At 33.9% G+C, this 27076-nt stretch overlaps 4 protein-coding genes across 7 annotated transcripts in view; 2 read left to right on the top strand and 2 right to left on the bottom strand.

Moving 5' to 3' along the window:
- Positions 1 to 12870, top strand: part of LOC142984241 (uncharacterized) — a 251630-nt gene extending 238760 nt beyond the window's left edge. For both annotated transcript variants that reach the window (XM_076131709.1, XM_076131710.1), the window contains exons 4-5: positions 10587 to 10693; positions 11658 to 12870. In XM_076131709.1, the coding sequence (XP_075987824.1) occupies positions 10587 to 10693; positions 11658 to 11762 (212 nt within the window). In that variant the 3' untranslated portion in view covers positions 11763 to 12870. The remainder of the gene's footprint in view (positions 1 to 10586; positions 10694 to 11657) is intronic.
- Positions 12871 to 15011: 2141 nt separating this feature from the next.
- Positions 15012 to 17720, bottom strand: LOC142984198 (uncharacterized). 2 transcript variants are annotated; one of them, XM_076131632.1, is made up of 4 exons: positions 17564 to 17720; positions 16551 to 16737; positions 15798 to 16214; positions 15012 to 15720 (listed from the first exon to the last, which is right to left on the bottom strand). In XM_076131632.1, exons 1-4 carry the CDS (start codon positions 17633 to 17635, stop codon positions 15059 to 15061), a joined length of 1338 nt encoding a protein of 445 aa, XP_075987747.1. In that variant the 5' UTR covers positions 17636 to 17720; the 3' UTR covers positions 15012 to 15058. The 2 variants fall into 2 exon arrangements, with proteins under 2 accessions (XP_075987747.1, XP_075987746.1); XM_076131631.1 differs by having other exon boundaries at positions 15798 to 16737.
- Positions 17721 to 18225: 505 nt separating this feature from the next.
- Positions 18226 to 20095, bottom strand: LOC142984267 (uncharacterized). 2 transcript variants are annotated; one of them, XM_076131742.1, is made up of 4 exons: positions 19902 to 20095; positions 19038 to 19169; positions 18685 to 18738; positions 18226 to 18447 (listed from the first exon to the last, which is right to left on the bottom strand). In XM_076131742.1, exons 1-4 carry the CDS (start codon positions 19965 to 19967, stop codon positions 18244 to 18246), a joined length of 456 nt encoding a protein of 151 aa, XP_075987857.1. In that variant the 5' UTR covers positions 19968 to 20095; the 3' UTR covers positions 18226 to 18243. The 2 variants fall into 2 exon arrangements, with proteins under 2 accessions (XP_075987857.1, XP_075987858.1); XM_076131743.1 differs by lacking the exon at positions 18685 to 18738 and having other exon boundaries at positions 19902 to 20082.
- LOC142984268 (uncharacterized) lies at positions 20014 to 26062 on the top strand. The gene is made up of 3 exons (XM_076131745.1): positions 20014 to 20181; positions 23837 to 23917; positions 25861 to 26062. Exons 1-3 carry the CDS (start codon positions 20116 to 20118, stop codon positions 26050 to 26052), a joined length of 339 nt encoding a protein of 112 aa, XP_075987860.1. The 5' UTR covers positions 20014 to 20115; the 3' UTR covers positions 26053 to 26062.
- Positions 26063 to 27076: the final 1014 nt, after the last annotated feature.

Genomic DNA, 27076 nt, shown 5'->3' with positions numbered 1-27076 from the left:
ATCACTAACAAGGTCATCAAGGTCATCACTTACAAGGTCACCAAGGTCATCACTAACAAGGTCATCATGGTGATTTGATGATCATGGTGATTATTGAACGAGTTTGTTACAATTATCTACCCGTGCAATACCCACCATCAGATTATTATCACCGCAGTCATCACTAACAAGGTCGTCAAGGTCATCACTAACAAAGTTAGAAGGTCATCATCAAGGTCATCACTAACAAGGTCATCATGGTGATTTGATGATCATGGTGATTATTGAACGAGTTTGTTACAATTATCTACCCGTGCAATACCCACCATCAGATTATCATCACCGCAGTCATCACTAACAAGGTCGTCAAGGTCATCACTAACAAAGTTAGAAGGTCATCATCAAGGTCATCACTAACAAGGTCATCATGGTGATTTGATGATCATGGTGATTATTGAACGAGTTTGTTACAATTATCTACCCGTGCAATACCCACCATCAGATTATCATCACCGCAGTCATCACTAACAAGGTCGTCAAGGTCATCACTAACAAAGTTAGAAGGTCATCATCAAGGTCATCACTAACAAGGTCATCATGGTGATTTGATGATCATGGTGATTATTGAACGAGTTTGTTACAATTATCTACCCGTGCAATACCCACCATCAGATTATCATCACCGCAGTCATCACTAACAAGGTCGTCAAGGTCATCACTAACAAAGTTAGAAGGTCATCATCAAGGTCATCACTAATAAGGTCATCATGGTGATTTGATGATCATGGTGATTATTGAACGAGTTTGTTACAATTATCTACCCGTGCAATACCCACCATCAGATTATCATCACCGCAGACATCACTAACAAGGTCATCAAGGTCATCACTAACAAGGTCATCAAGGTCATCACTTACAAGGTCGTCAAGGTCATCACTAACAAGGTCATCATGGTGATTTGATGATCATGGTGAATATTGAACGAGTTTGTTACAATTATCTACCCGTGCAATACCCACCATCAGATTATCATCACCGCAGTCATCAGGGTCATCACTAACAACATGATCAAGGTCATCACTAACAAGGTCATCATTGGTGATTTGATGATCATGATGATGATTGCCCGAGTTTAGTACAATCTTTTACCCGTGTAATCAACATCATTATGGTTATCATCACCGCGGTCATCAAGGTCATCACTAACAACATCGTCAAAGTCATCACTAACAAGGTCATCAAGGTCATCACTAACAACATCGTCAAAGTCATCACTAACAAGGTCATCAAGGTCATCACTAACAAGGTCATCAAGGTCATCATGGTGATTTGATGATCATGGTGATTATTGAACGAGTTTGTTACAATTATCTACCCGTGCAATACCCACCATCAGATTATCATCACCGCAGTCATCACTAACAAGGTCGTCGAGGTCATCACTAACAAAGTTAGAAGGTCATCATCAAGGTCATCACTAACAAGGTCATCATGGTGATTTGATGATCATGGTGATTATTGAACGAGTTTGTTACAATTATTTACCCGTGCAATACCCACCATCAGATTATCATCACCGCAGTCATCACTAACAAGGTCGACGAGGTCATCACTAACGAGGTCATCATTGGTAGTTCGATGATCATGATGATGATTGCCCGAGTTTAGTACAATCATTTACCCGTGTAATCAACATCATTATGATTATCGTCACCGCAGACATCAAGGTCATCACTAACAATAACAAATTGTGTACTCTTGATCTGAATAAAAATTAATTACTTGTACTTGTACTTAATGTAATGGAAGAACTAAATAACTGAATAAATAACACCAAAATAGCCATATTTTTGGATTGGGTTAAGATATAAGAATGATTGTAAGACCAAAAGATGCGGCAAATTTTGAGGATCACAAAAATTTTTAAAAATCAGTTTGGCCAAAATAGGAATCATTTAGTTCGCCCATTATACCGACGATAATTTTTTTAATACATAGATTCTGTATGTCATATTTTATTATTACATATTGTATTGTAGATATTTAAAATATCATTGATTTGTTGTTATTTAATTTTGACTGTCCAATTATGTCTGTTACTCTGTCCATGTATTTGTACAATTCTATAATTGTCATGTGTAATGTATAATTCAATTTATAATATTTTTGTATTATCATCCTATGTGTTCATAATAACATAAAATCACACCCTTTCCTTCGCAGACAGAGACCATAAAACGGTATTTTATTTAAAATATTTTTTGTGAAAATAATCATACATAGATACTTAAAATTACGTCCTTTCCTATGTAGACAGAGACAGAAGGACGTCACTTGCTACGACTCTACAAACACATTTTCCTTCATTCATATTCATACATCTTGCCATACAAGACCGATTACGTACTAACAACTTGAATAAAAAAAACCTTCAAGATTTTATAAACTCCCAAACTTTAGCAAAGGAAATAAAATTTTATCGATAATTCGAAAAATCTGACGGAAGTTTGATTTCGTAGTTCAACTTTTTCAGACCGTAGTTTACATAAAAATAAAAAAATCCGCTTCGACCTCCTTTCTCATTGGTAACCCGGCTTTCCAAGTTTTTCAATTACTACCCCATTAAAGTTAGGGGTGGGTGAAATATTTGTGTAATGGTTTTTACCACGCAACCCCACTTACTATGAATTATAGGGTACTTATTGTATTTTGGGTTCGAGAATTAAATATGTGACTCTTAATGAATAGGTTTTTAATAGAATCGCTTTTGATAGTAATTATGGAAGCGGAAAAAAACGTCTTTATAAAAGAAGTCACCTTTACTAAACGGAGGTCTTATCTATCTATAAGCTAATTTTGTGATCAGATTCGTGTATATGTTACTGTAAAAGTCCGAACTTTGGTAAAACCTAAGATTTACCAACTCTCATTGGTAGAAGTCTCAACGGTTTATCATAAATAAATTTGATCGGCGTCTTCGTGCTTCGGAGGGCACGTAAAAGTCGGTCCTGGTATTTAGCTATTAAGATAACATTCGTTAAAACATGTCAAAGGCATTTCGGGCGGCTTGAATAACTTTGACACCTTTGACATGCGATATAAAAAAGTACCTATCATAAAATAGTAGTGGCAATATTACACGTGTTCCTAAGGCATTACTTTCATTTTCAGATAATTTTCATAAAACCTATTTCTTAAATTATATTTCGTAACACTCATTCTTCATAAACTTCTTATGAATTAATTATCACTTGTCTCAAGAAAGCGACGAGTATTGTACAAAATAATTTGTTACTAAAATATTCCGGCAACTTTGTTCGACTAACATCCTTATTGTAATAAAACAACGTTAATATTATGTACTACAAGACTGGAAACGTTATTATTTCTTGGAAACGCGACGTTTAACACGGTATCTCACAATATGTTTTATTGTCGGTACTGTGAACAATATTATATTACGCTTTTAAAAGTTACGAAATTCTTGTTATGTAAGTAATCCTTCTTTAACAATAAATTCATTTGAATGCATGAATGTTTGTCGCGTAAATATCTCATTGGATTAGAACGGAATTTGGCGCTAATGTTAGCTCATAAGTTAACACATAAGATACGCAAACCAAATCTTGGGCAAAACAAACAAATTATGAAATTTACGCTATGTTTCGTAGCGTAAATTTCATAATTTAGCCTAAAATGTGGAGAGTGGAATTTTAGTGAAATAGAGAAGCCAACTAACGAATAATTCTTATTTAGTTCGCGCTGCCAGTTTAACCTAGACGTACTATATTGAACAGATTTACATAAACATACGCATAAAAACTGTATTGAAAATGAAGATTTCACATCACCAACCAAGCAAAAGATATGCCTATATCCAAAATTGAAACCTTATAGAGCTTACACCCAGAATTTCATTGGAATTTCTTTAATAATATCGTTTTTACCAGCGAATATTCAAGTACTGGAGGAGTCCATGAATTTTATTCTGCCTACATTTCAGCCTAAACGTTTGCGGTCACGCAGAAACTCAGATAACGAAATTACTTGGCATTTTTTTGGGTACCTTTTTCTGTATTTAAATATGAAGGTATTTGAGTAGGTTTATGTGACATGAGCTGTAATCTCATACCGTAATTTGTTAGAGATATACCTATATCATGTTAGGGAGGTATCATAAATTAGAATTTAGAGACTGACAAATTAGCGTCTAATATATCATAGGTATCTAGGGCACCTAATGAGCCCTAAGTACATTTACAAAATTATAATATTCCTAAGACATGAGTTCAAGAAATGAAAACCATATAACGTTATTCTTGAAATCATTACGACGTTTTTTGAAAATACATTGGATATATACTTACCACTTACTAACTTCGACGACCTGGTAAGGGTTGCCGGAGTCCGATGGATGAGGGCGGCCCAGGACCGGTCCTATTGGCGCTCGTCCTTTGTCCAGGCCTTTGTCCAGCAGTTGGACGATTCCCGGCTGAGATGATGATATACTTACCTCTCAAACGACATATTATGTTATCTGCTGATAAAATATTGACCATAAATCAATCAAAATGCTTAAACTTAAAATGGCTATTTGAATGAATAAAACAACTGTACATATAACATGTTAATACACAAATACCAAAATAAAATACGAACATCCCGACATTATATTTCAAGCCCAATTCTAATATCAAACAGAACTCCCACGAAATGTATCGCAAAATTCCCAATATATATTCCGCAGAAGTATCCAGAATTCTCTCACGAAACGATATCGTTGTCGCATATCGAATTGTCCGCTTTGTCCAGGTGGAGTGCAATTCAATTGTCGTTTAGATACCCGACGAGGCTGCAAAAGGCTTAACCTGTTTAGTCCATGTAGCTTGAAACCTAGAATTAGATAAAGTTCAAGTCTAGCTTTTTAGGAAATAGTGTAGGTGGCCTTTTTACGTGTTTAAATTTAAAACATATCTTCGTGGTTTGTGAAAATGCGATCCATATAGCCTTAGGGATAGATTTTGTAATAACATAAACTGATTCAATCATTACGCTACTAAACCCCCGGTTTCTGAGGTACATTTAGCGTTAGTTTATGTATTCAATAGCGTGTAAACTCATATAAATAAAACACAATTGATTAGATAAACTGCCGCTAAATGTACTAAAAAACCTGGCATTTGTATTTTTGTTAAAATTTGAGTAGATTACAGAATAAACCTTAAAAGTAATCGACAAAAATAGCAAATGGCAATCGCCTAATTGATAACAAAATGATGAATTAATATATGCATGTTTATATAAAGGTAGGCAGATACCAGCAAACGCCATTTGTTACGATTCCCATAAACTTCTTTTGGATCATCAGCAGTCACACATGCTCAACGGTTACGACTGCTAAATATCTTCTGATTTTCACGTCAATAGCCAAATCAAAGCTTTTGTATTGAATAAACTTGGTGCGATAACACGCATTTAACACAGTCGGTTGACTATCGACCAACTAACAATGGAATTTCTCCGCTAAATAGCTCCCAATTGGCTAGTAGCACGTATACACAATGGATATTCCAAATTGTAGGTTTTGTTGTGTGTAGAACAATACTAAACCGAATATGATAATGAAAACGGACGGTATATTATATTATTATAAACAATTAGATTCAGAGCCGATTTTTATTTTAATATCACGAATTCAACGAATATAGATCTGATATTTATGTTTCATTTTTTACGAATAATCGTAAGCAGGATATGTCACGAGCAATTTAAATCTTTATTTCGTACAAATAATTAAATATTTCAGTCGATTAATCTATATTTGGGCTACTGTAGAGGAATGTGAAATCTACTAACATGCTACTAACGCATACTGAGGCTTAGGGCACGTGTCTACCTCATCCTCTGCTAAAGGAATATGTTGTATACTAAACTAGTACTTGGTTCTAGGTGTAAGAGAATAAGACGGATAAGTGTACACACACTAATCAGTCATATACTCTTACATTTCGAAAAAAAAAACCGAAACAAAAATCTTTCAGTGCTAAAAACACCTCCAGTATAAATTTCAACTAACTTTGTTTTTGTTCATTTTGCCGCAATGCGACGTGTTTTAGCCATAGAATTTAAAAAATCCCACAAGACTGGATAATTTGGTCAGAAAAATTCTGCTCTGGTAGAAATGGACATTTTTGCCGAATGCTCTGTGTGTTATGACCAGAAAGAATTCTTTGTATTTTGATTGGTCAAACAAACAGTAAAGTTGAAAATCTTTCGTTTTGTATGAACTATGATAAATAATATTATGTATGTATTTTCATTGTATATTTGATCAATTGGATAAGAGACAATAATATTTTTAATCCTTTGAGTCCACTTCTACTCATTGGTCTCAAATTTTGCCATTTTATGCGGTAGTACCTGTCTCATTCATTGTAACTTTACACGGTTCACAACGTTATAACCTGTCATATCGTAAATATTTTATTTTCCAATCATTTATATGCTATATATTCTTACGCACATAGATTATATTTCCAATTTTTTGGCTTTAGTTTCATATAACAAAAAATGCTTATTCTGTCTCACGGGTAGCCTTACCTTTAATTCGCGAAATTGGCTCTTAGTTTTTATATTTATTTCGTCCCGAAATTAAAAACTGTACAAATATTTTACAAGAGATTCTTCGAGCGAAAGGCAAATATTTCTATTTTTAATGACTACCGGATTCAAGCACGGTTACGAAGCGAACATCCGGAGGAAGGAACGAGAAACAATCGTCCAAATTATTAATATTTTATGAACACCTTAAATCATTTTTCGGGAACTACGCAATTTTAGCGTGAAATATACGCGTCCGGATATTGTTCCGAGTTATTAGAAAGATAATTGTTTAGTCTTTGGAAATATTATTTTCCTTTTCTTACAAAATGTTTATCCGAACGCTTATTTATTTCGTTAGTCAAGTGAGTGGATAACTTTCGATTGGATTAAAGTACTATACTAAGGAATGTAAAATTCTATGCTATTTCTAATGGAACTTACGAACGTACCATTCATAAAATAAATTATACGTTTAAAAAATGTTGTGCCTAATTGCTTTTTTCAGCTTTATTAACTGAACATGCTAAATATGTGATCAATGTAGGATAAAAAATGTTTACAGCAATGACATAAAAGGGATGAAAATTAAACATACTTGTGACTGGTACGTTTAACAAAATCTTAAAATGGTCTTAAATATCGCCGTTTTAAATACCCTGCCAACTTGCATACAAGAAAATGTAAGATGTATTTTATATTAAAGTAAAATCAGGGTACTTCTTAAAGATTTCCTGTAACACACGAACTAAGATGGATAGCATGCATTTAACCTCGGACCAGCAGAAAGGCAGGCCATCTATCAACATCACCCGAAATTAACGGAACTACATAAGATAGTCCGTGAAAAATCTACACCATGTTTGAGATAAAAAGAGAAATTTAAATGGGTGGTGTGAAGTTTAGATGTTGCGCAAAAGAATTTTGTAGGATTTGATTCTGGGCTGAGAAAAATTCTTTTAAGAAACTATCTAGCTCTAGATAACGGTCTATGAGATACTGCCTGGTGAGACCGACATACGGTCTGCGGAGTCTTAGTAATGGAATACCGTTTTACCCTTAAGGTGAGTAGCTATGAAAAGCAGAACGGACTTGTGCGAAGTTCATGTTATTTTTTTTATGAACATAAAAATACTTCTTTATGGTCCAACGGTGGCCAAGACTTTAGTAAAATAGACTTCATAGAAAGATTCCCCTCAAATCGCAAGCATTAGCTAAAAATATGTCTTAAAAACTAAAATATGCCAGTATAATTAAGCAAGTCTATTACAAGTACACTCAAAGTCTCAACCATCCACTAGATACTAAAACCTCATTAATCATAATAATAAACGACTATGTATGGAACAAAAACCATTGGCCGCTGTCTGGCGAAGAGACCGTTTTTGTACGGACTAGAATTATGGACTGAGTGTGCATTTCATTTAGTACTTGGACAGTGTGTTTGTCTCTGGCCAAGATTTTAGTGTAATTTAGGTTTGTAGAGCACTAGTGATACGTTAATGGGGGTTTCTTTTTGTTTGATGTCGATCTAACTGTCTAATTGTTTCTACTTTTGGTTGTAGTAGCATTGTTAATACGAGTCTAAAATAGTGTTTTATTATACAATATATATTACGAAATAGGTCTTTTAATTTTACCAAATAAAACCTTTTTTTGATCCTGAAAATAAAAGGATTTTTTTTGATAATTTTAACGTAAGATTAATAAGATTACTGATGACTATTCATCAACGGTTTACTAATTAATTACTAGTGACTCCATAAATCTCTTTTTCGTTTCGTTTTCTCTCTCTACTCCTCCATTAGATTATACGGCGATAATATCTAGTTCATAAATAAATCAATAGTTAGCCTCAAAAATCGCAAAAAATGGTTTCGTTTTGTTTCACAACTATTTTGTGCCCTTTTGGTTCGGTTTAACTAAATGCAAAAACCATAACCCTCAAAATATCTAAACTATACCATCTTAGCCAACAATACCTTTACAAAGCACTCTTATTACGATAGCAAACAACCTCACCACTTCAAATACAAGAAGCATTGGCAGTGAAGAATAATTCAATCGATTTGATTGCGCCCCGCGTCATCGATTCTCAGGTGCCGGTGCTTGTAGCTCGAGGCGGTGTTATGTCAAGAGCTTCAAGGCTTTCACGCTGATGTTTATTTGCTTTCAAAGATAGGTTTACTTTTAAACCGTGGATAGACATGCATGTTAAATTGTGTTGAAAATTACAATTTTGAAGTACGATGTTGCAAAGGTGTTTTAAATCAATGGATTTTTTTATGTTTTGAAATCGGTATTTTTTTTTTATAGAGGTTATTTAGGGAGACAAGATTATATTTAGTGTTCAGCTGTCTAATTTATTGATACTTGACACAAGGTGTTGTCTGCTAAATTATTAGACATCTTATTAAAGGTTTCAGTCGACGTTGGTGCGGGTAACCTATTGATTAGTGTATTAGATATACACTAATCATGGTAATTAAATAACGCTTTACTATAAGTCATATAATAAACACAAAAGACAAAACCTTGGGGTCGCTTTAAATTAAAAATAAAGTAAGTTTTTTCAATCGTAAAACTGCAACTGCAAAATACCATTCAAACTTTTTCACTCTAGTACTAAACTCGCATCCTATTTCTCAACATTATAAAACAATTTCTAAGATCACCAAGACGTCTGTTTATCCGAGAAAGTCCTATTTTCATTAAAGTTCAGCTATAAAACAAGAATATGGCTTGTCTTATTGTAGCCGGCATTAAAGCGAATCCTTATTTACATATAATTGAATTTTCTTCTACAAAATAGCCTGGTATTAATTTAAATTGTTTTCTAGATAAGATTTAAGAATTGACGATTACCATTTGTTCAGCGGCAATTGGTCCGAGTATTACTTAAATAAATATACCTACTGAGATTAATAATAATCTATATACATAATTTACTAAATGTATCCTAGTAGTAATTTACTAAATTGTTACTTTATATGGATATTTGGGTACATAATATGTACAATATTAAAAAAGCTTTCTTATTTTTAAAAGAACTTAAAGTACATTTAATTCCGCCTTAACTGTCATTGTCCTACAGGAAGGTATCTATGAAAAATACCTATTAAAAAATTTTATCGTTAAATCAAACAAATCGTTCTATTAAAATGAACAATAAATTGGAAACATAAATTAAAGAAAAAAAATAACAATATTCACTTTAGAGATTTTATGGAAGTAAATGCCTCTTCTCTCCACGTTGTTGAACAAACAGCCTTCCAAAGGTTTATATTACAAGCAGTCTTTTTGTTCCCACGATATAATAGAAACATAAAACCAATCAGATATTTCTTGTTATAACGCCACTCAATTCAACAATATACCTACACATTTTGAAGACGCAATTTTAATTGAAATGAAGCGTTTCTTAAACGATATTGATTTTATCTTTAATAGGAGGAAAAATAGAGATAAAAAAATGTAAACAAGATACAGTCTCGTAAACGTCTTTAAAAGATTTTTATTGATAATAATTTTATCTACCTGTACGTCTTTTCTTAAGAATTTATCAATTTATTTATAACAATATAAGATTATAATATTTGTACCTGCTCTATTAGGTTTACTCTGCAAAAGAAAAATATCTAATTAATGTCCCACTGCTGGGCAACGGCCTCCTCCCGTAATGAAGGATGGGTTAGGCCTTGAGTTCACCACGTTTCCCAAGTGCGGGTTTAGGCTACAAACCCAATAAAATAAATTATCTGTTTCAAACATGAGCGGAAATCAACATAAAACATAATCACTCTATCAATTGTGCACCCATCAAAAAACTATCCTTTCCCATTAGGTCTTTAGACTTCTATTAACTCTCACAAAAACATACATATCGCAACTGCCTCTGTATACAACAGTATACATATCTAACCTCATGTTCTAACACACCTACTGTTAGTGTCCCCATACATGAACGTATAAATATTGACACTAGGTTCGTTTCCTATTGCCCCCAGATCTGTGTAACGCGGCGACCAAGATCCAGGCGTCGTTCAGAGGCCATCAGGCACGTAAGGAGAAAGAACAAGCTCAGAAGGAGAAAGACCAGGAGCAACAGGATAAGGTAATGTATTCTTCTGTTCTGTGTTTATTTCTTCTTGACCGGTTTTGAGGTCCAAGACAGCAGGCCCCGTAGTTTTGGGTAAGAAACCTGACGCAGGCTTTGCGCTCGCGATGTTTAGATTCAATTAAGAATGTTTTCAATAGGGATACAGAATTTGATTATTGATCAAGAAGATTAAAAACGTGTTTGGTACGTTTTTTACTTTGTAACAAAAGTATTTAAAAATTAGTTCCTATCCCGAATGATAAAATATTTGAGTCTTGTTTATACAGCAATACTACAACAATAAAACATGATTATTAAAATGGCACGTAAATCTGATTTCTTGGCACAAGCATACTTCGTTTCCGAAGAAAATATTTGAAAACCTCATGTTTAACAATAGGGATCTCGACTTCCAAAATCTGACTACAAAAACGTGAGATTTTCACAAAGAAAAATACCCTCTTTATCTCCAGCTTACCTTTTAAAATAAATTGTCTTTTCTTTTCGACTGCACGTTTGGCGCAGTGGTTTAAGTGTTCACCTCACCGTAATAACCGTAGCGCCGCGTGTGGCGGGTTCGAATCCCACCCGGGACAAATATTTGTGTGATGAGCATGAGTATTTGTTCTGCGCCTGGATGTTAATTTATCTATTTAAGTATGTATTAGGAAGTATATAAGTATGTCATATATAGGGTTCGAAGCCGAGGCAACTCACCAATGACTTTTCAAAGTTATGTGTGTATAAAAAATAATTATCACATGCTCCAACGATGAAGGAAAAAATCGTGAGGAAACTTTGCATGCCTAAAAATGTGATTAAAACAGTTATTGAGGGCATGCAAAGTCCCCAACCCGCACTTGGCCAGCGTAGTGGACTCAAGGCCTAACCCCTCCCTCATTACGCGAGGAGACCCTTGGCCAGCAGTGGGACATAAATGGGTTAAATTTATTTATTAATTATTTATTATTATTTTCAGGAGGACATAGAAAAAATCGACCTCACTGACCCGGATCTCAATAAGGCCGCGACTAAAATCCAGGCCTCTTTCCGAGGCCACAAAGTGCGTAAGAGCGACAAATAAGGCCTTCAGGTCATCACAGGGCAGGAATGTTTCTGACTTCGTAAAAACTCTATCAAAATATTGTCAACAATTTTTACTTTTGAAAATTCGGACTAACTAAACATGTTCAATTCGATTTTACAGTTTAATTTTATTTAGAATTTATTTTATTAATAATGTTTACATTTGGTTAATAATTTAATATAATGTAAACAAATTTGAAATTTGTCGGAATATTGTAAATACTGATTTGTATCATCTATCATGTGGTTTGGACATCCAATTACAATTTCAAGAGCGTACTAATTGTATTCCATACTATTTATTATGAACCGAAATTGTCAATGTTACATTAAAAAAATATGAAGTAAAATTAAACTGTTTTGGTATTATTTTTCTTTTTCTGTAAATACGAAGTCAGTAGTTGAAATGTTTACTAGTAAAGTAAAATTGAGTAATCGTGTATGGTATGTCAATTCTTTCTTGTTGAATGATTGTCAATTTTTCTCTTGTACTTATCATTATTGTTCAATCCAATAATGTTACTAAGTTCTTCTACCAAATGTTTTCATTTTTAAACCTGTATTTATGTGTTTTCATTAATTTGTTTACATTTTAAAGAATTGATGATAATGTAAGTTTTATTGATGTATTTAACATAGGATTGACGTGTCTCATGAATACCAAAGAGTAGAAAATACTGAATGGAATGAATTGAACTATTTATAAAACATATTAGGTATCTATCCCGTTTTTCTATTATAAATTTTGATCACACTACTTCGTGTATCTATAAGTCAATACGGACATATAATTTTAACATTATTATTATTAACATTCCATCTCCTTTCTTCAATGTTTGTTGAAAAATTAATATTTTATTTTAGATTAATGTAGTTTTAAGATTAAATAGATTTAGTAGCATCTAAACAGCTTCGATTTAAATGTATAATTTTTAATTGTTGTGTTTTTACACAATGATTTTACACTAATCTGTTCATTTTTTAATTATTATCATGTGTTAATTAAATAATACACAATTTCGCTGAATTTTCCTGTAAATTGCTGGTATATTTAGGGTTTATATTAAATAAAATATTTAATATTCGCCTATATTACATTATTTTGCTTTTGTGTGTTCATTTTACTCTCCTAAAATTACCCTTACCTTAGTATGTAAACTGAATTAACTACAGGTATCGTGGATCGTAACTTCAAACTAGATTACGGTAAGTTTCTGTTCATAAAGTTAGTCTACCTTTTAGAAAGTCTCATCGTTCAACCTATCGTTACCTAAAATAGATGACAAGGTGAACGACCTCGACAAGGATCAAATAATACAAAATGGTATTATATCGGTTTACGGTTTTGTCCCACCAACTGTGGCCACAATGGAAAAGTAATTTATAGTACACAAAGCGTCAATTACAAAAGCCTACCGTATATTAACTGAAAATTTATTTACCGTGCCGGCGGCCATTTTGATTTTCAACCTCACATCGTTTGTCAAAGCACGGATTTCACCCTTATCAATGTCAGCAGTAGTATTTAATGTTCGCCGATCGACAAATGAACGATACACGTATACACGAATATAACACTTAAAACTACATACGAAGGTTGGATTTCCCGTGAAAATTTCTACAAAGTTATAGTGAAATTTTAATTGCGGTAGTAAAGTTGTTTGAATGAGAAAAGGCATTGTTTTGAACAACTCCGGGCGGGGTTTATGTCGTGCGGAGTTTGGACTTCGCTACAAAATTGATATAAAAGTGATGAACTTATAATCTCCGCTAAAAGGATGATTAGGATAATGTTCGGTTTACGGTTCGCGAATGACAGCTAGTTACGAAGTTTTATTACCATCTGGGGTTTAATTTGTTTTGATAATTTCGTAAAAGGGTATTTCGCTAATTTAAAATAATTTGATTAGAAACTATCATGGAGGAAACGAAAATTCTAGTAATTCACAAAGGTTTAATAGTCTTCAAAATTATGCAACGAATACAGAAGGACAAAATAATTTTGCAGCTGGAAGAAATTTCAAAACTACTTCAGAAGTCAACACTATGGAGATACACGCACTCGCAAGCAGTAAAGACGTAGAAATAGGGGGACAAAATGGAAAAAATATTTTGCTGGAAAGTCTTTATGACTATCCGTCTATAACTGTGGCTTGTAATTTCAATTACAGGTTTTCTAGCTTTACAGCCCTAAGTTTATAACTTCACTGCTTACATATTCAATGGAATCAGCAACTGAAATTATCACATCACCTAAGTAACAAATTAATTCACAAATACTTAACAAAAGGGCTCTATACATCTATACTAATATTATAAAGCTGAAGAGTTTGTTTGTTTGTATGAACGCGCTAATCTCAGGAACAGGTACAGGTACGATTTCAAAAATTCTAAATTCAGTGTTAGATAGCCCATTTATCGAGGAAGGCTATAGGCTATATATCATCACGCTACGACCAAAAAGAGCAGAGTACCAGTAAAAAATGTAACAAAAACGGGGAAAATTTTGACTCATTCTCTCTCATGTGACGCAAGCGAAGTTGCGCGAGTCAGCTAGTATTATTATGTATTAAATACAACAGGCCCTTATATTGACAATATTTATATTGTAATTGATTGTACTCGGCACCTTAAGACACAATTTAATTATTCCGGGTAAGGAATAAATTGGTCTGAGTAACAACGTCAATGTAGACATTTATTTTGTGTTAATAACTTGACGGCAAACACTCCAATCGGATTTTACAACTTGTGTGGGAGGTGGTTTATAATACCGCTTGTTGAAGCGAGCTTATATTATATTATAATGGTTACACTTGCTTTGTTATGAATGATAATGAAAATAGATTTCAGGAGTAGAAAAATTACGTCATAAATTGTGGGAATTTCAAAAGCAGATAGTGAATCTTGTGTTATTTTAAAATTTCTCCTAGCAGATGACAAGATTAAATCTACTCTTACCCTCTTATTCCTATATAAACCTATTTTAGTTTATAAGCTACTATAATATGTTTCTCTTTTTCATTTCGCTAAGAAGCGAAAGAAACAAAACACTATAAGCCTTTCATAACTTCATATATTTTTATGAATAAGAGGGTTAGTATTTGCAGATGGGCTGAATGCTGTTAAGATTGAAATAATTTAGAAAATATTTACCGTATGTTGCAACAAATATACAAGTACGAAAATTTGTTTGAGTCAACCATGACTGTAACTTGAAACTACACTTGGAAATAATTAGTCTATCTGTAATACAAAACAAAGATTTATTTAAAATAATATTTATAAAACTATTCACATCGTATATCGATAAGCAGGATACGAATACTGGTATCCGTATCCATTGTTTAAGTTATTATAATATGCGTTAAGGCCGATAGCTTGAGGATCGCAATTCGATGGAGCTGTACCAATCACTTCACCGTAGTTCAAATTATTTGGACTTTTCACACATTCTACAGGTTTCATAGGATTGTTAGGCTTACTTATCTTAATTTCTGTATCTTTCCATGTCCTCCAAATTCGACCTAGCGCATTTTCTGGACGAATATCTACAACATTACTTTGAGCTTCTGCATTTTGTCCGTAATATACATTTTGAACTTGAGTCACACCGGGCGATGAAAATTCTTCAAGATTTTCTTCTTCTGTCACAGCATTTGAACCCGGTACATTAGCACGAGGATAACAGTTACCTTTTTTGTAAAGAAGTGGGTTATTTTCTTCAATATATTTTAAGTATTGGTTGTAAACTGTTTGGTACTTTTTGTATATGTCATTGTAGGGATTTGACGTCACGTCCAAAGGCTGTGGTGGTGAAGCTGGCTGTTGCTGAGCTATTGGCCATTCTTGGATTAAGTCTTCGTTGGAATCAGGATGTTCGGAATAAGGAGCACCAGTCCTTTCTTCGACTTCCTCGTATTTGTGTTTCTTTATTGTTATAAAGTCGGGTGGCTCTGCAATTTTACAAAAATATATTACTAAATTGTCAAGTTTTGGTTCGTATCTATAAAGAAAACGTTACCATACTTACCATCCCTTGTATAATTGAAAACAGGTAACGTTTCGTAAATTGGTTCGGTTTTAGCAGCAACATACTCTTTTATAGGCAAATGCTCATTTTTATTAACAAAAATAGTTGCTGTTTCATCTTCTTTTGGTGGTGAGAGAACTTTAGCTTCTTCAGTAGGGCTTTCTTGAGCTTTCGCACTATTACTTTCGTTATTTGGTTTTTCCAAGTTTGGTTCGTCAAGAAATGACTTTAATTTCGTTATGAGTATAGAATGAGTCCCATTTTCAAAACGTACAACGTCATTATTGTTCATATCTTTTTCTGTTACGAACGTTCGATTTTGTGGTTCATTGTTAGTTACTGTAGGCTCAATTTCCGTTGAAGAATCCTTTTTATTTGCAGGTTTCTTGTATTTCCTTGATTTTCTTTGTACAGGCGCTGGCGGCAAAGATTCAACATTAGTATCGTCTTCATAGAATTTGGCTTTTTTAGGTTTAGGTCTGACAGGTATTAAAAGTTTGTTCTTACTGACACGTGAAAGGTCTAAGCCAGGTATATAAGGAACTTTAGCAGTTGCAGTTCCTTTTTTTTTAGCGTTCTTATACATATTGACTTTTGCTTTAAGTGTTAAGCTTTTGTTTCTAGCTGGATCTGCCTTTAATCGTTTATAGTGTGCAGGAGATGGACTAGGTTTTGCAGTTTTGATGACTAAAGGAATTTTGGTGGGTATGGTACAAGGTTTTTTGTCAATAACGAAATTAAGTGGCTTCGTACTTTTAGTTGCTGGTGCTGCATTCTGCACTGGTTGTGGTGTAGGGTTTGGGTTAACGTTTCTTGAGTTTGATGATGAAACTTCCTTAGTCTCTGTTAAGCTTTCTTGTGCCGTTTTCTGAATATTTTTTGCAACATCTTCTACGAACTTACTCCCAGAAATATTAGTTGAATTATTTTTTGGCGCAATCTGAAAATAAAAGTAGCTAGCTTATTTCTAGTCAAATTTCTATGTAGGATCGTGCGTAGAGAGCCTTACATATGGAACGAAAATATTTAATTTAGAATTTTTAATCTGAATACAAAATGAAGATCGTCTACCAGTTTTCGTCTAATTTTGTTGATTTAATATTGTATTAAAGTAATGAATAAGAAACGAACTTTCTACTTTATAGTACTAAAGAATTCGCTTGAAGTTATAATAAAATATGCATGACAAGCGAAGCTATAAACAGCAGATATGATAAAGGTGTAGGTCTGAAGGCGACGGCTTTGGAGCTGAAACGGGCACGATGCCAAAATATGAACCACTGCTGAAGGTTTTCAATAAAATTTATCTAGAACATACATTTGGTTTTATGAAATATTGCGATTTTGAAGATAAGGGAAATGCTATTGTCAAGTAAAGGTTATGGTTTATTGCTAAAATCAAATTAGAAAATATTTCTTAAAATTAACTTAAGTGGGTAAAAAGATGAAGAGTGAAGAGATACTATTTCCAGTAAATTTACATTGGCAATAAAAGTGTCTATAGTTGAAAGTAGTTTTATAACATCTAATAGAAGTAATTGTAAGATTTGACCTTTTTTATTTTGAATCAATAATATTTTACCCAGGTCGTTTAAACGTGCGAACTACGTCATAATCAAAAGCATAATAGGAATGTGACAATATGTAAGTGCGAGCGAGAGACTCCGATAAAATGACATGACTTAGTTCGCACGTTTGAAATGGTACGAGTATTATAATACTCTCGTAGGAGTAGGAGAGAGAAAGATTATAAAAAAATTACTTACAGTCTGAGCATTCACAAACAAACATATAAGAACAAAACTGAAATAGCCCACTAGAAATTTTAACAACTCCATTTTATTTTATTTAACCATACCAATATACGTTCTTCTATAACCATATCTAGAATCCCACTGACTAACCTCTAATCTAATGTTTTTAAAATATTTAAAAAAACATCTTAATTGATTCTTCATACTGACCTTACATTGACCGAATGTTAGAAAGTCCGTTTATATTGTTCGCTACATGTCACGTTTCAAAATATTGAAAAGGAATGTCTTGAAATTGATTTATGTTTGGGTATTTTTATGAGCCTTTGCTTTTAATTTTGAGTCAGAAATACAACATTACTCATGTTTGTGAAAAATGGGCGAGTGTAATTTATGTCAACTTTAACGATTTTTAGCTAAAATTAGGGTCGCCAGCTGAAATTTAACACATATCTACAAAAACTTTTAACATATTACATATTCATTTAAAGGTGAGAATACTTTGTTAATGGTATAATAACTAAAGTAGGTATTTAAGTGTTTTTCTGCAATAACTACTACTAAAATGCAGTAAGGAGTAATCACAAAATAAATTATTTTCTAAAAAGGTTATAGTATGTTTTATTCAATTAACTAAAAATCTCATGAACTAAGAGTTCTTCAAACAAAAACCATTCAAATAAATGAAACATTTATTGGTTAATAAAAAGGTAAATAGTCATGATCATCTCGAGCACAGTCGGGTAAAACTCGCAGACGGCAGAGATGAACAAGATGAGGATGGTGACGATTCTGCTCACGCTACGTACGACGTCTAAGGTAGTTGGCGACGAGTCCGCCGGTAACGATTTTCGAAGAGATTTCATTGTGTATACTGCGTCTTCTGGAGCAGTCACCTGGAACACATTTACTGGTTATCAAATGGTTGTAAAAAATTGTGTAAGTATTGATCTCAAGAGTGGCATTACCGGTGTTTTTTTATACAAAGGTAGGATATTTCTATCAAGCATCGACTATCAACCATAGACACCAAGTGCAAAAATTGCGCTAGCAATTATTATAGGTCCTCAACAATATTTTAATTCGATTGAGTAAAGAGTTTAAGCAACGAACTAATATACCTAATATCCTACCTTGAATCCAGCTCCAGACTCTACATGTCCTGGCCTACTGCCCTCAGGGCAGGGCTGGAAATTACCAAGCATTTACAATCTTAAAACCACGTTAAAATCAGCTCAGTACCTACTTAATACATTTTTTTTTCAATACGCAAATATAAGTGAAGGCTAAATTCTATTTAGAGCAGAGGCAACAGAACTTTTCATTGCTCAAAATATCAATAAAAAAAGACGAAAAAAAGCTCAGGCAACCACAATAATCGCTAAATGCTTCTGAAGTGGTAGGTCCTGTAAAAACAAGTTTGGATAGAATATAGAAGCTTGGTTGAAGCAGAGGTTCAGACAGTAAGTATAAAAAGTAGAGTAACCTTTTCAGTCCCATCACCATCGGACTTGACGTCAGCATGTATCGGCTGCGCATGATTCGTCACTATGTGCAGTGCACCCACTGCGTTGCGTTTAACTCTGTTGTAGCCTGCTTCTGGGGTCGAGTGGAATTTCTACAAGTGATAAATAAGCTTAATGAATGCGAAAAAAGTAATAGCAATTTGATTCTTTTACATAGAACTTTCTTTGTAAATGGCGAATAGTAGGTAAAATTCATATGTCTTTGACTACTCCTTTGAGTAAAACAGCACGAGTAATTAATAAAAAAATAATTGTTCGAAAAAGCAGCAATAGTTTTAATGGTGTTGACATTATGTCCTAAAACGACATGGCTAGTAATCTATACTAATATTATAAAGCTGAAGAGTTTGTATGTTTGAACGCGCTAATCTCAGGAACTACTGGTCCGATTTGAAAAATTCTTTCAGTGTTAGATAGCCATTTATCGAGGAAGGCTAGTGGGAGGTAGCTTTAGGCTATATATCATCACGCTACAACCAATAGAAGCAGAGTATCAGTAAAAAATGTTACAAAAACGGGGAAAATTTTGACCCATTCTCTCTTATGTGACGCAAGCGAAGTTGCGCGGGTCAGCTAGTGGAGAATAATACGCCACGTTTCTAATAAAGGGGGCATCTACTTTATAAGCAGATACTTTAAATCTTTACAATAGACTGTGGACCAGACCAGACCAGACCACAGTGATTGGAGCCCTCAGTCATAGCCAGGGCTACAAGCTAATGTGGTCGTGTGGCGTATACAAAGATTTTTTCAAGCTGTTCCTTAAAATTTGATGTAGTAAGCTGCCTGAGGCATGTAACTGAAAATTGATGATTCCAATTTACCTTTTCTCCATAATGTGCAGAAACAGAACAAGAAATAAACAAAACGAACAAAATTCTCGTCGTCATGATTTCAACATGTTTCCAACTTCAATATTTTATGTTAAACATAAATATAAAATAACAAATAAAGTAATATCGAATCAATTTTATATATTTCCGGTACTTTCAAATAACTTGCGATATGTCGGAGAGTTGAGTTTGAAAGATCGACAAAATGAATAAAATGCTCTCTTTGATTTTGATATATTTACTTCAACATATTTATGGACATACTGATATTGTGAGTATGTGCTTTTACTAATTCTCCAGTCCTTGTAGTCCGAATAGTAGAGTGACTGATCTTGGTGTCTCGGGTTCGATTCCCGCTTCGAGCAAAACGTGGATGGTCGTCTCTAACTTCTGGTATTCTTTATTATTGTCTGTCGTTTAGAACACAGACGTTAATGGCAAAGCGCTCGACTCAGGGGTTTTATTGCTATAAACTTCGATAATCAGTAATATGATACGAAATGTACTATTTCATAAAAAGCTACCTACATCTTTGGAAGTAAAGGCACGATGGAATGATGACTTGTAGTTCTACATCTTCTAGCAGTCTTAGATGGGAAATAATGATCTTGTGGCTAAAGATAGTTTATAAAAAAAATATCGCAGGTCGAGTTATTTGCCGTCCAATGCGGCTAAAAGCACTAAGATCTTTTTACTTTTAAAATGCAAAAAAAAAATAGTTTCTAAATCTTCCCCAAATTACTTATTTAGTCAAAAACTTAATTAAACTTTTGTAAAACAAGATTTTCAACAGAGTTAAGGTTATATTGTGATTTCTATCTGTAATAGACGGTGCGGGTTCATTTAGTCTAATAGTCTGAAATTCAGTAAAGTTAATGAAGAAAAATAAATGAAATTTTCCCCATACTGATTTTGTATAGAGATATAAACTTATATATTTAAGAGATTATATCATTTGTATTTTAAAAGTATTTAATTTTAAGTACAAAGTCACGCTTATTAAAACTAATACGTTTTTTGTTAAAATAAAGTTTAGTATCATTTATGATACGCAGTGCTATTACTTTAGTCACTTTTATTCAAGTTTAAAACTATATGTGAGTTAAAAAGACAAAACAGGCTTGAGGCTTGTAAACAGATAACCAAATTGGACGTATGATAAATAATCACTTGTTTAACTTGATGTACGAACACGTGAAAAGCTAGAATATAGTTAGATATATATAGTTCATAATAATATGTCCACGTGCTTTGGAAAGCACGTAAAAAGATCGGCTTACTTAAGGCAGCCGATAGAAGCCTAATTATATTTGACACAAGATTGACCAATAACCGTTCGAGAGGAAGAATTATGTGAGCCATTCTTCACCGTTTTCCCACGGCTAATACCGAGCGCAAATTCGAAAGTACACATACTATTCTAACGGGATATCCCGTGAATTTACCGTTCCCGCGGGAAATCAGGATGGCCGCGGCTTATTATTGTTAGGCCGAAAATTATGGGTAGAAGCACACATATTACCTATACGCCGCGACAAGCCGTCAACTAGGTGTTAAAATAAAATGAGTATGGAAGCTTTAGTATACCAACTCAACTTCTAGTATTAGTGAGTAAAACGTTGGTTGATGCCAATAATTGCGAAGTAAGATAATAAAGCTGCGTAAGTAGCGAATGCCTTAAAAAGTCTCGTCATAAAGTTGCATTAGTAGAGAATACCTTAAAAAGTATTAAGTCGATGAAATGTTAATCCGTTGACGGATTCCATTTATTGTTAAAGGTTAATATCTGCATTCAAATTAACTATTGCTTCATTGGGACTCTAAATTTAATACATAAACGAATGTTTTGTATGACAGTCGACCTGAGGCTTCCCTCGCGCTATTTGCGGAGTCGTGACCACTATAATCTGGGCCTTGATCACCATCAAAGTCAAGTTGACAGGCTGTGTGTGCGACAAGCCTCAGTCAGGCAGAGATGGTTTATAGGCAAATAGAGCTAGAGTTTAGGATATACCGTTGTTTGGGGACTTTGTTTGCCTAGTTTGTTACACCTGATGATAATTTCTGGTGACGTATGAAACGGTGACGGTGGATAACGGTCATAGTTTAATTAGGAGAACGGTAGACTTATAGCTGGTCCAATAGTATGCAAATGAAATAGGGCTAGATTCTAGGTAGAAACGTTGCCTAAGAATGGGATAAAATAATGTTCATTTGAAAAATGTGACAATTAAATGAAAATGATTGATCAGAAAATTATTGTGCTGACATAATTAAACGTGTGTTCTAATGAGTAATAGTTACTAAAAAAACATAGTATATTCATTATTAGTTACCGCTAATAAAAAACATATTTCTACAGTATGAGCATACTTTAACCAAAGTTTAAACGGTTTTACACAATATACTTTGATCACTGCCACTAAAACAGAATACAAATTTGTATAATAATTAATAAATAAAAAGCCTCAAATGATAACCTATCTTGGGTAGAGACACTACGGACAGACAGACAGACAAAAGTCACAGAGATACCTAATTTATACTTATACACCATTTGTTGGTAAGCGACAACCAAATCCAGGTTACCTCGCGTGATATTCATCCTCACGATAACAATCTACCTGCCACAATAGATAAGAATCCATCAATCTGTCCATCAAATTCTATACAACCTCTAGCCCCGTAACAGTGAGATAGTTAACTATCGATCGTTTATTGACAACGGGTACCGAACGTACGCTGACACGGTATCGACCTGCATATATTAGTTAACTGGGACAATAGCGGGCAGACATACGAAGGGCTTAAAGGTCTTTGGAATTTAAAGCCTTTATTACATCGTGATGCATGCCTAAAATTTGTTCAATATATTTCTTGAGGACACATAAAGTCCCCAACCTGCTTCTGGCCAATGTGGTAGGCTCAAAGCCCAACCCCTTCAACGTTCGGAAGAAGACCCTTGCCTAGCAAAAAATGTATAAGTACGAAAGAGTTAGCTAGAAAATCTGATCCAAAATAAGCAAATTGGAAAGAAATAGATTTAAATTCTTACTTTCAGTCCAGAATTAAATAATGATGTGTTATCGCTGTGTTAAATTGATATTTGTGTATGTCAATACGGAGGGAACAAATAATTGGGTTATTTATTAGTTACTAGCTGATACGCGCGACTCCACCCACGTGTAACTATTTTCTACGCATTTTGTTTTGTTTTTCTCCTAAAACCTTTCCCAGTCCCTTAAAGAAATGCCTGAATCTATCGAAGCATTCTCGTGCTTTGCGCAACACATTTGGCAATTTATTTTTATTCATATAGTATTATAACGATCATATAATACATTTAAAACCCAACAATTTATCTGCACATGACCTGCCTTCACATAGAAAAATAAAAACTTAATGACAATATTTAAAAGCACATGTTCCGTGCCGCGGGTTCCCTCGCTTATATTTTATAGCGAGGTCTCTAGTGACCCGCCGTATGCACTCATCTATTATTTACGAGCCTTCTGCCACTCACTTTGGCGCTGTTTTAATATAGGAAGTATTCATTGCATGTCTTATGAATAGGTGGCGTCGAATTTTCTTGCAAATGCAGGAGATGTAAGGGGGATTGAACAAATATGTCGAAAGAATATTGTACCTGAATAACCAAAAGGGAAAATAAATGCTTTTCATACTTAAAAAGTTTATACAAAAGTTCATCAAACTTGATTCCAATGATGGTCAGTATCTTAGGAATTGCCAAAAAATATAACTTTACCCTACAAAATAGCGAAAAATTTTTTTTAATACAACAAAATTAGTTTTCTTTGAAAATACGTTGACCTTAAATACCCACTTCGTGGCTACTGATTCATTAGCATCATCAAATGGTCTTACAGTATGTTTTCAACTGCTGAGTCAACTTGGTTATTTTACAGGCGTTACAAAACGATGCAGATCTCCAGGCAGAGTTGATGCCCCAAGAACTGAACCCTGAATTTGTTCCTGGCAAAGTTACGGTAAGGACTTACGGTATACTTGGCGTAAAAAGAAAACAGAAATTATCTTTGAGAAATAAATAGGTACATTACCTCGTAAATGCATCTTTAATATGGTTTAAATGACATCAGACAGAATTATGAAATCCTTAACTTATAGCAGCAGAGTATCAGTAAAAAATGTTACAAAAACGTGGAACATTATGACCCATTCTCTCTTACGCGAAGCAGCGCGAGTCAGCTAGTCACTGAATATGCTCAAAAAGATTCTAGGCACCACATCCACATTTATCTGAGAAATTATAGCCCTTTCTGACTTCATTACAAATTACACTAGAAACTACGATCTGAATCGAATAGTTAACACATTTGATTGAACTGAAAGCATCTTAATTGGGTGTATACGGCACTGTACGGCGCGACGCTAGTTATGAATAAACATGGATCATACAATATTCTGATCGGTTGTAGTATGCAAATTATAGTGCCACCTGTTTCATGGGGCTGTTACTAAGTTACATGATAGTGGGGTGAATATTGAGATATATTACGATTATTAGTTCGTGTAGATGTGTAGGTGTGTAGGTAGATGTAAAATATTTAAAATTATAACGGTTTTTTTGGGTTATAGGAGCTCGTGGCTTAGTTAACGACAGCCGCGCGGATTGATCTCTGTAAATGTTATAGTATGGCCCATTTTGGACCATACTATAACATTTATGGATGAAAAATGTATCCCTTTTAAAAGCTATTTTTGCAGTAATTCAATGACAATTGCTTCTATAGATACAATGTTTTGTCGCAAGCAAGTAATTGCAATCAATTTAATTTGCGAATAAACGCAGGTGAAGTCAATTGTCACCGTGCGAAGTAGATAGGTTGATAATAATTGTATAATTTCTTGTATTTCGCCTTGGGTTCAAGCTGAGCTACTATAATTCAATAAGACTGGAAACCGCAAGAACTTGTACCAAGCGCTGATGTTTTTACCATGATTCCATTTAATTCGTAACTTCATTCAAAAGAAACATAAATAGAAACGAAAAGCCGATTTTGAAATAGAATAGGTGAATATTGAAAAAAAAATTACACTTGGTACTTAATCATGAAATGCGTGGTTTGTAATCAACGTATTGGATGTTTATTTCAGTATCTAACATAAATGCAAAATGAGTAGAAATTTCTTCTTGTAGTAAAAGTAAGCACTACCAGATTTAAGGTGCAACAACGCTAAATAGTAGTCTACCGGCTGAAAGATAATGCAAATAGTAGGCTACCGACTGAAAGATCTTGCGTATAATTTCTTTCAGTTATTAGCTCGGAGTTGTGGTATGTTCTTTATAAATGGCTCCTTTCTCAAGTTAGAGACATCTCTAAATTATTGCCTCTTAAATTATTGCGCTGGCAGAGATGGCGCAATGATTTGGACACGTTCCAAAATGGAAGGCCAGAAATTTTACACCAAAAATGTAGATCACTGACTTTCTGGTCGGAACCAAATTCTTAGCAGATGTCAATGAAAATTGGCAATATTTATAAATAAAATGAACTCTTGAAGGAAATTTACTTGCACATACTAATTAAATAGTCCTAAAATGCTTGAATACACCCAAACATCAAATAGATAATACAAAAGTTTTTCATATAATCAATAACATATTTCATAACGTAACACCTAGGTTCGGTTTCTGTTTCGGTTGATGTTATCATCAAGATTTTTAATTTATATCAATTAATCCTATCGATTTTGTTTGTCATTTCGAACACTACTCAACACACTCCTTAATTGGAGTTTTTCCTTTTTTTAAACTTCTTATACATTATACAATATGTTATAGGCAAAGGTGGAGTTAATACCAGAGGCATTCTCTACTACTCCAATTAGAGTGAGGCGGAGATATAAAGAGAAGTAGAATCAATCAAGTACTAAATTCTCAATACTTTTATTGTAAATCTCATTCCAGGAAGAGACATCACCATGGCGAGCACTAATCCCGATCACGGGCCGCAGTCGTCGCGACACCGGCTCAGTATCGACTGCAGAACAAGGCGTGTCGTACAACCTCAAACTGTACAGTCGGACCGCGTCGTGCGTGGCGCTCGCAGTCGCCGCCCTCATCGAGATTGTACTACTTGTACTTGATTATTATAAATAAATATACATTAATAACACTTGTTCTTGTTTGATTTTCATTTACATTATCAATTTTGGCATTGAGTTGATAGAACATCCAAATGTCAAACTGTTGCAATTATTTATTTGCAGTTTGTTATTACTATCGAGTAAACCATGAAGAAGAATGATGTCGAGATATTATGTATAGGAAAATTAACAACCCAATCCATTCTGTATTTCGGTAATATTTTTCGTCACTCAAAAATAAAGTACCTATATAATAATCAAGTATTCCGTTTTGCGTATTTGAATATGCATGGTGTTAGAAATGAGTATCCGGCTTGTGGGCAATGTGCAGCCTTGTGTGTTTGTATTGATTTGTTCAACACCCATTATATTAGTGAGTAGAGTATAATGAGTCAGCATATTTTGTGACAATGTAATACGCGGCGTGATTGTCAGTTCCTTACAACATGGACACACCTTAGAGGGTGTGTAAAGTTCCGTGCGGAAATAAAACAAACGGCTTAATGACTGCTGATCTATGCAGCTACAAAGTTTCCAACCACTACTTCGGCGGATTCCCACTTGTCATAGCGTGATGTTATAATTATAGCCTCTTTAATTGCAGCCCTCCTTACTAAAGTAACTTGCAGCCTTCCGTAATAAAGTGACTATTCAACTCAGATATATTATTTCATTTCGGACTAGTAGTTCTTGCGATTAGCGCATTCAAACAAATAACTTTAGGTTTATTATCACAAGGGAAAAGATAATGTCATAATAAAAGACGTTTAAAACCAGGTTTTTTTAATTCTTTTAAAAAAATATTACTTCCTATGAAACTTTTATTTTCTAATCAATTTTAAAAACAAAATCTTCCAAAGTGCTGATATCCTGACAGTTGCTTGGAAAATACGTCGTAGAATAATCACTACAGGTATTTTATAATATACCTCCAACACATTTGCATCGCTCTGTGATTCACATTTCATCAGCACCGTAGTGAAACGCGTGAAAATTTGAATATTTTATTATTAAATACATTATACTGAATTACTTTA

The sequence above is a fragment of the Anticarsia gemmatalis genome, chromosome 26 (genome assembly GCF_050436995.1).
Source record: "Anticarsia gemmatalis isolate Benzon Research Colony breed Stoneville strain chromosome 26, ilAntGemm2 primary, whole genome shotgun sequence".
NCBI lineage: Eukaryota > Metazoa > Arthropoda > Insecta > Lepidoptera > Erebidae > Anticarsia > Anticarsia gemmatalis.
This window is presented reverse-complemented; position numbering and strand designations above follow the sequence as displayed.

Bases quoted from the DNA above. Each gene is read 5' to 3' on its own strand.
- LOC142984268 (XM_076131745.1), top strand. From the start codon at position 20,116: ATGAATAAAATGCTCTCTTTGATTTTGATATATTTACTTCAACATATT. The intron at 20,182-23,836 runs GTGAGTATGTGC...GTTATTTTACAG, and splicing joins TTTATGGACATACTGATATT to GCGTTACAAAACGATGCAGA. The intron at 23,918-25,860 runs GTAAGGACTTAC...ATCTCATTCCAG, and splicing joins TTGTTCCTGGCAAAGTTACG to GAAGAGACATCACCATGGCG.
- LOC142984198 (XM_076131631.1), bottom strand. From the start codon at position 17,635: ATGGAGTTGTTAAAATTTCTAGTGGGCTATTTCAGTTTTGTTCTTATA. The intron at 16,738-17,563 runs GTAAGTAATTTT...TTTTATTTTCAG, and splicing joins TGTTTGTGAATGCTCAGACT to ATTGCGCCAAAAAATAATTC. The intron at 15,721-15,797 runs GTAAGTATGGTA...GTAAAATTGCAG, and splicing joins TTTCAATTATACAAGGGATG to AGCCACCCGACTTTATAACA.
- LOC142984267 (XM_076131742.1), bottom strand. From the start codon at position 19,967: ATGACGACGAGAATTTTGTTCGTTTTGTTTATTTCTTGTTCTGTTTCT. The intron at 18,739-19,037 runs GTTACTCTACTT...GGTAATTTCCAG, and splicing joins ATGGTGATGGGACTGAAAAG to CCCTGCCCTGAGGGCAGTAG. The intron at 18,448-18,684 runs GTAGGATATTAG...AATGTGTTCCAG, and splicing joins AGTCTGGAGCTGGATTCAAG to GTGACTGCTCCAGAAGACGC.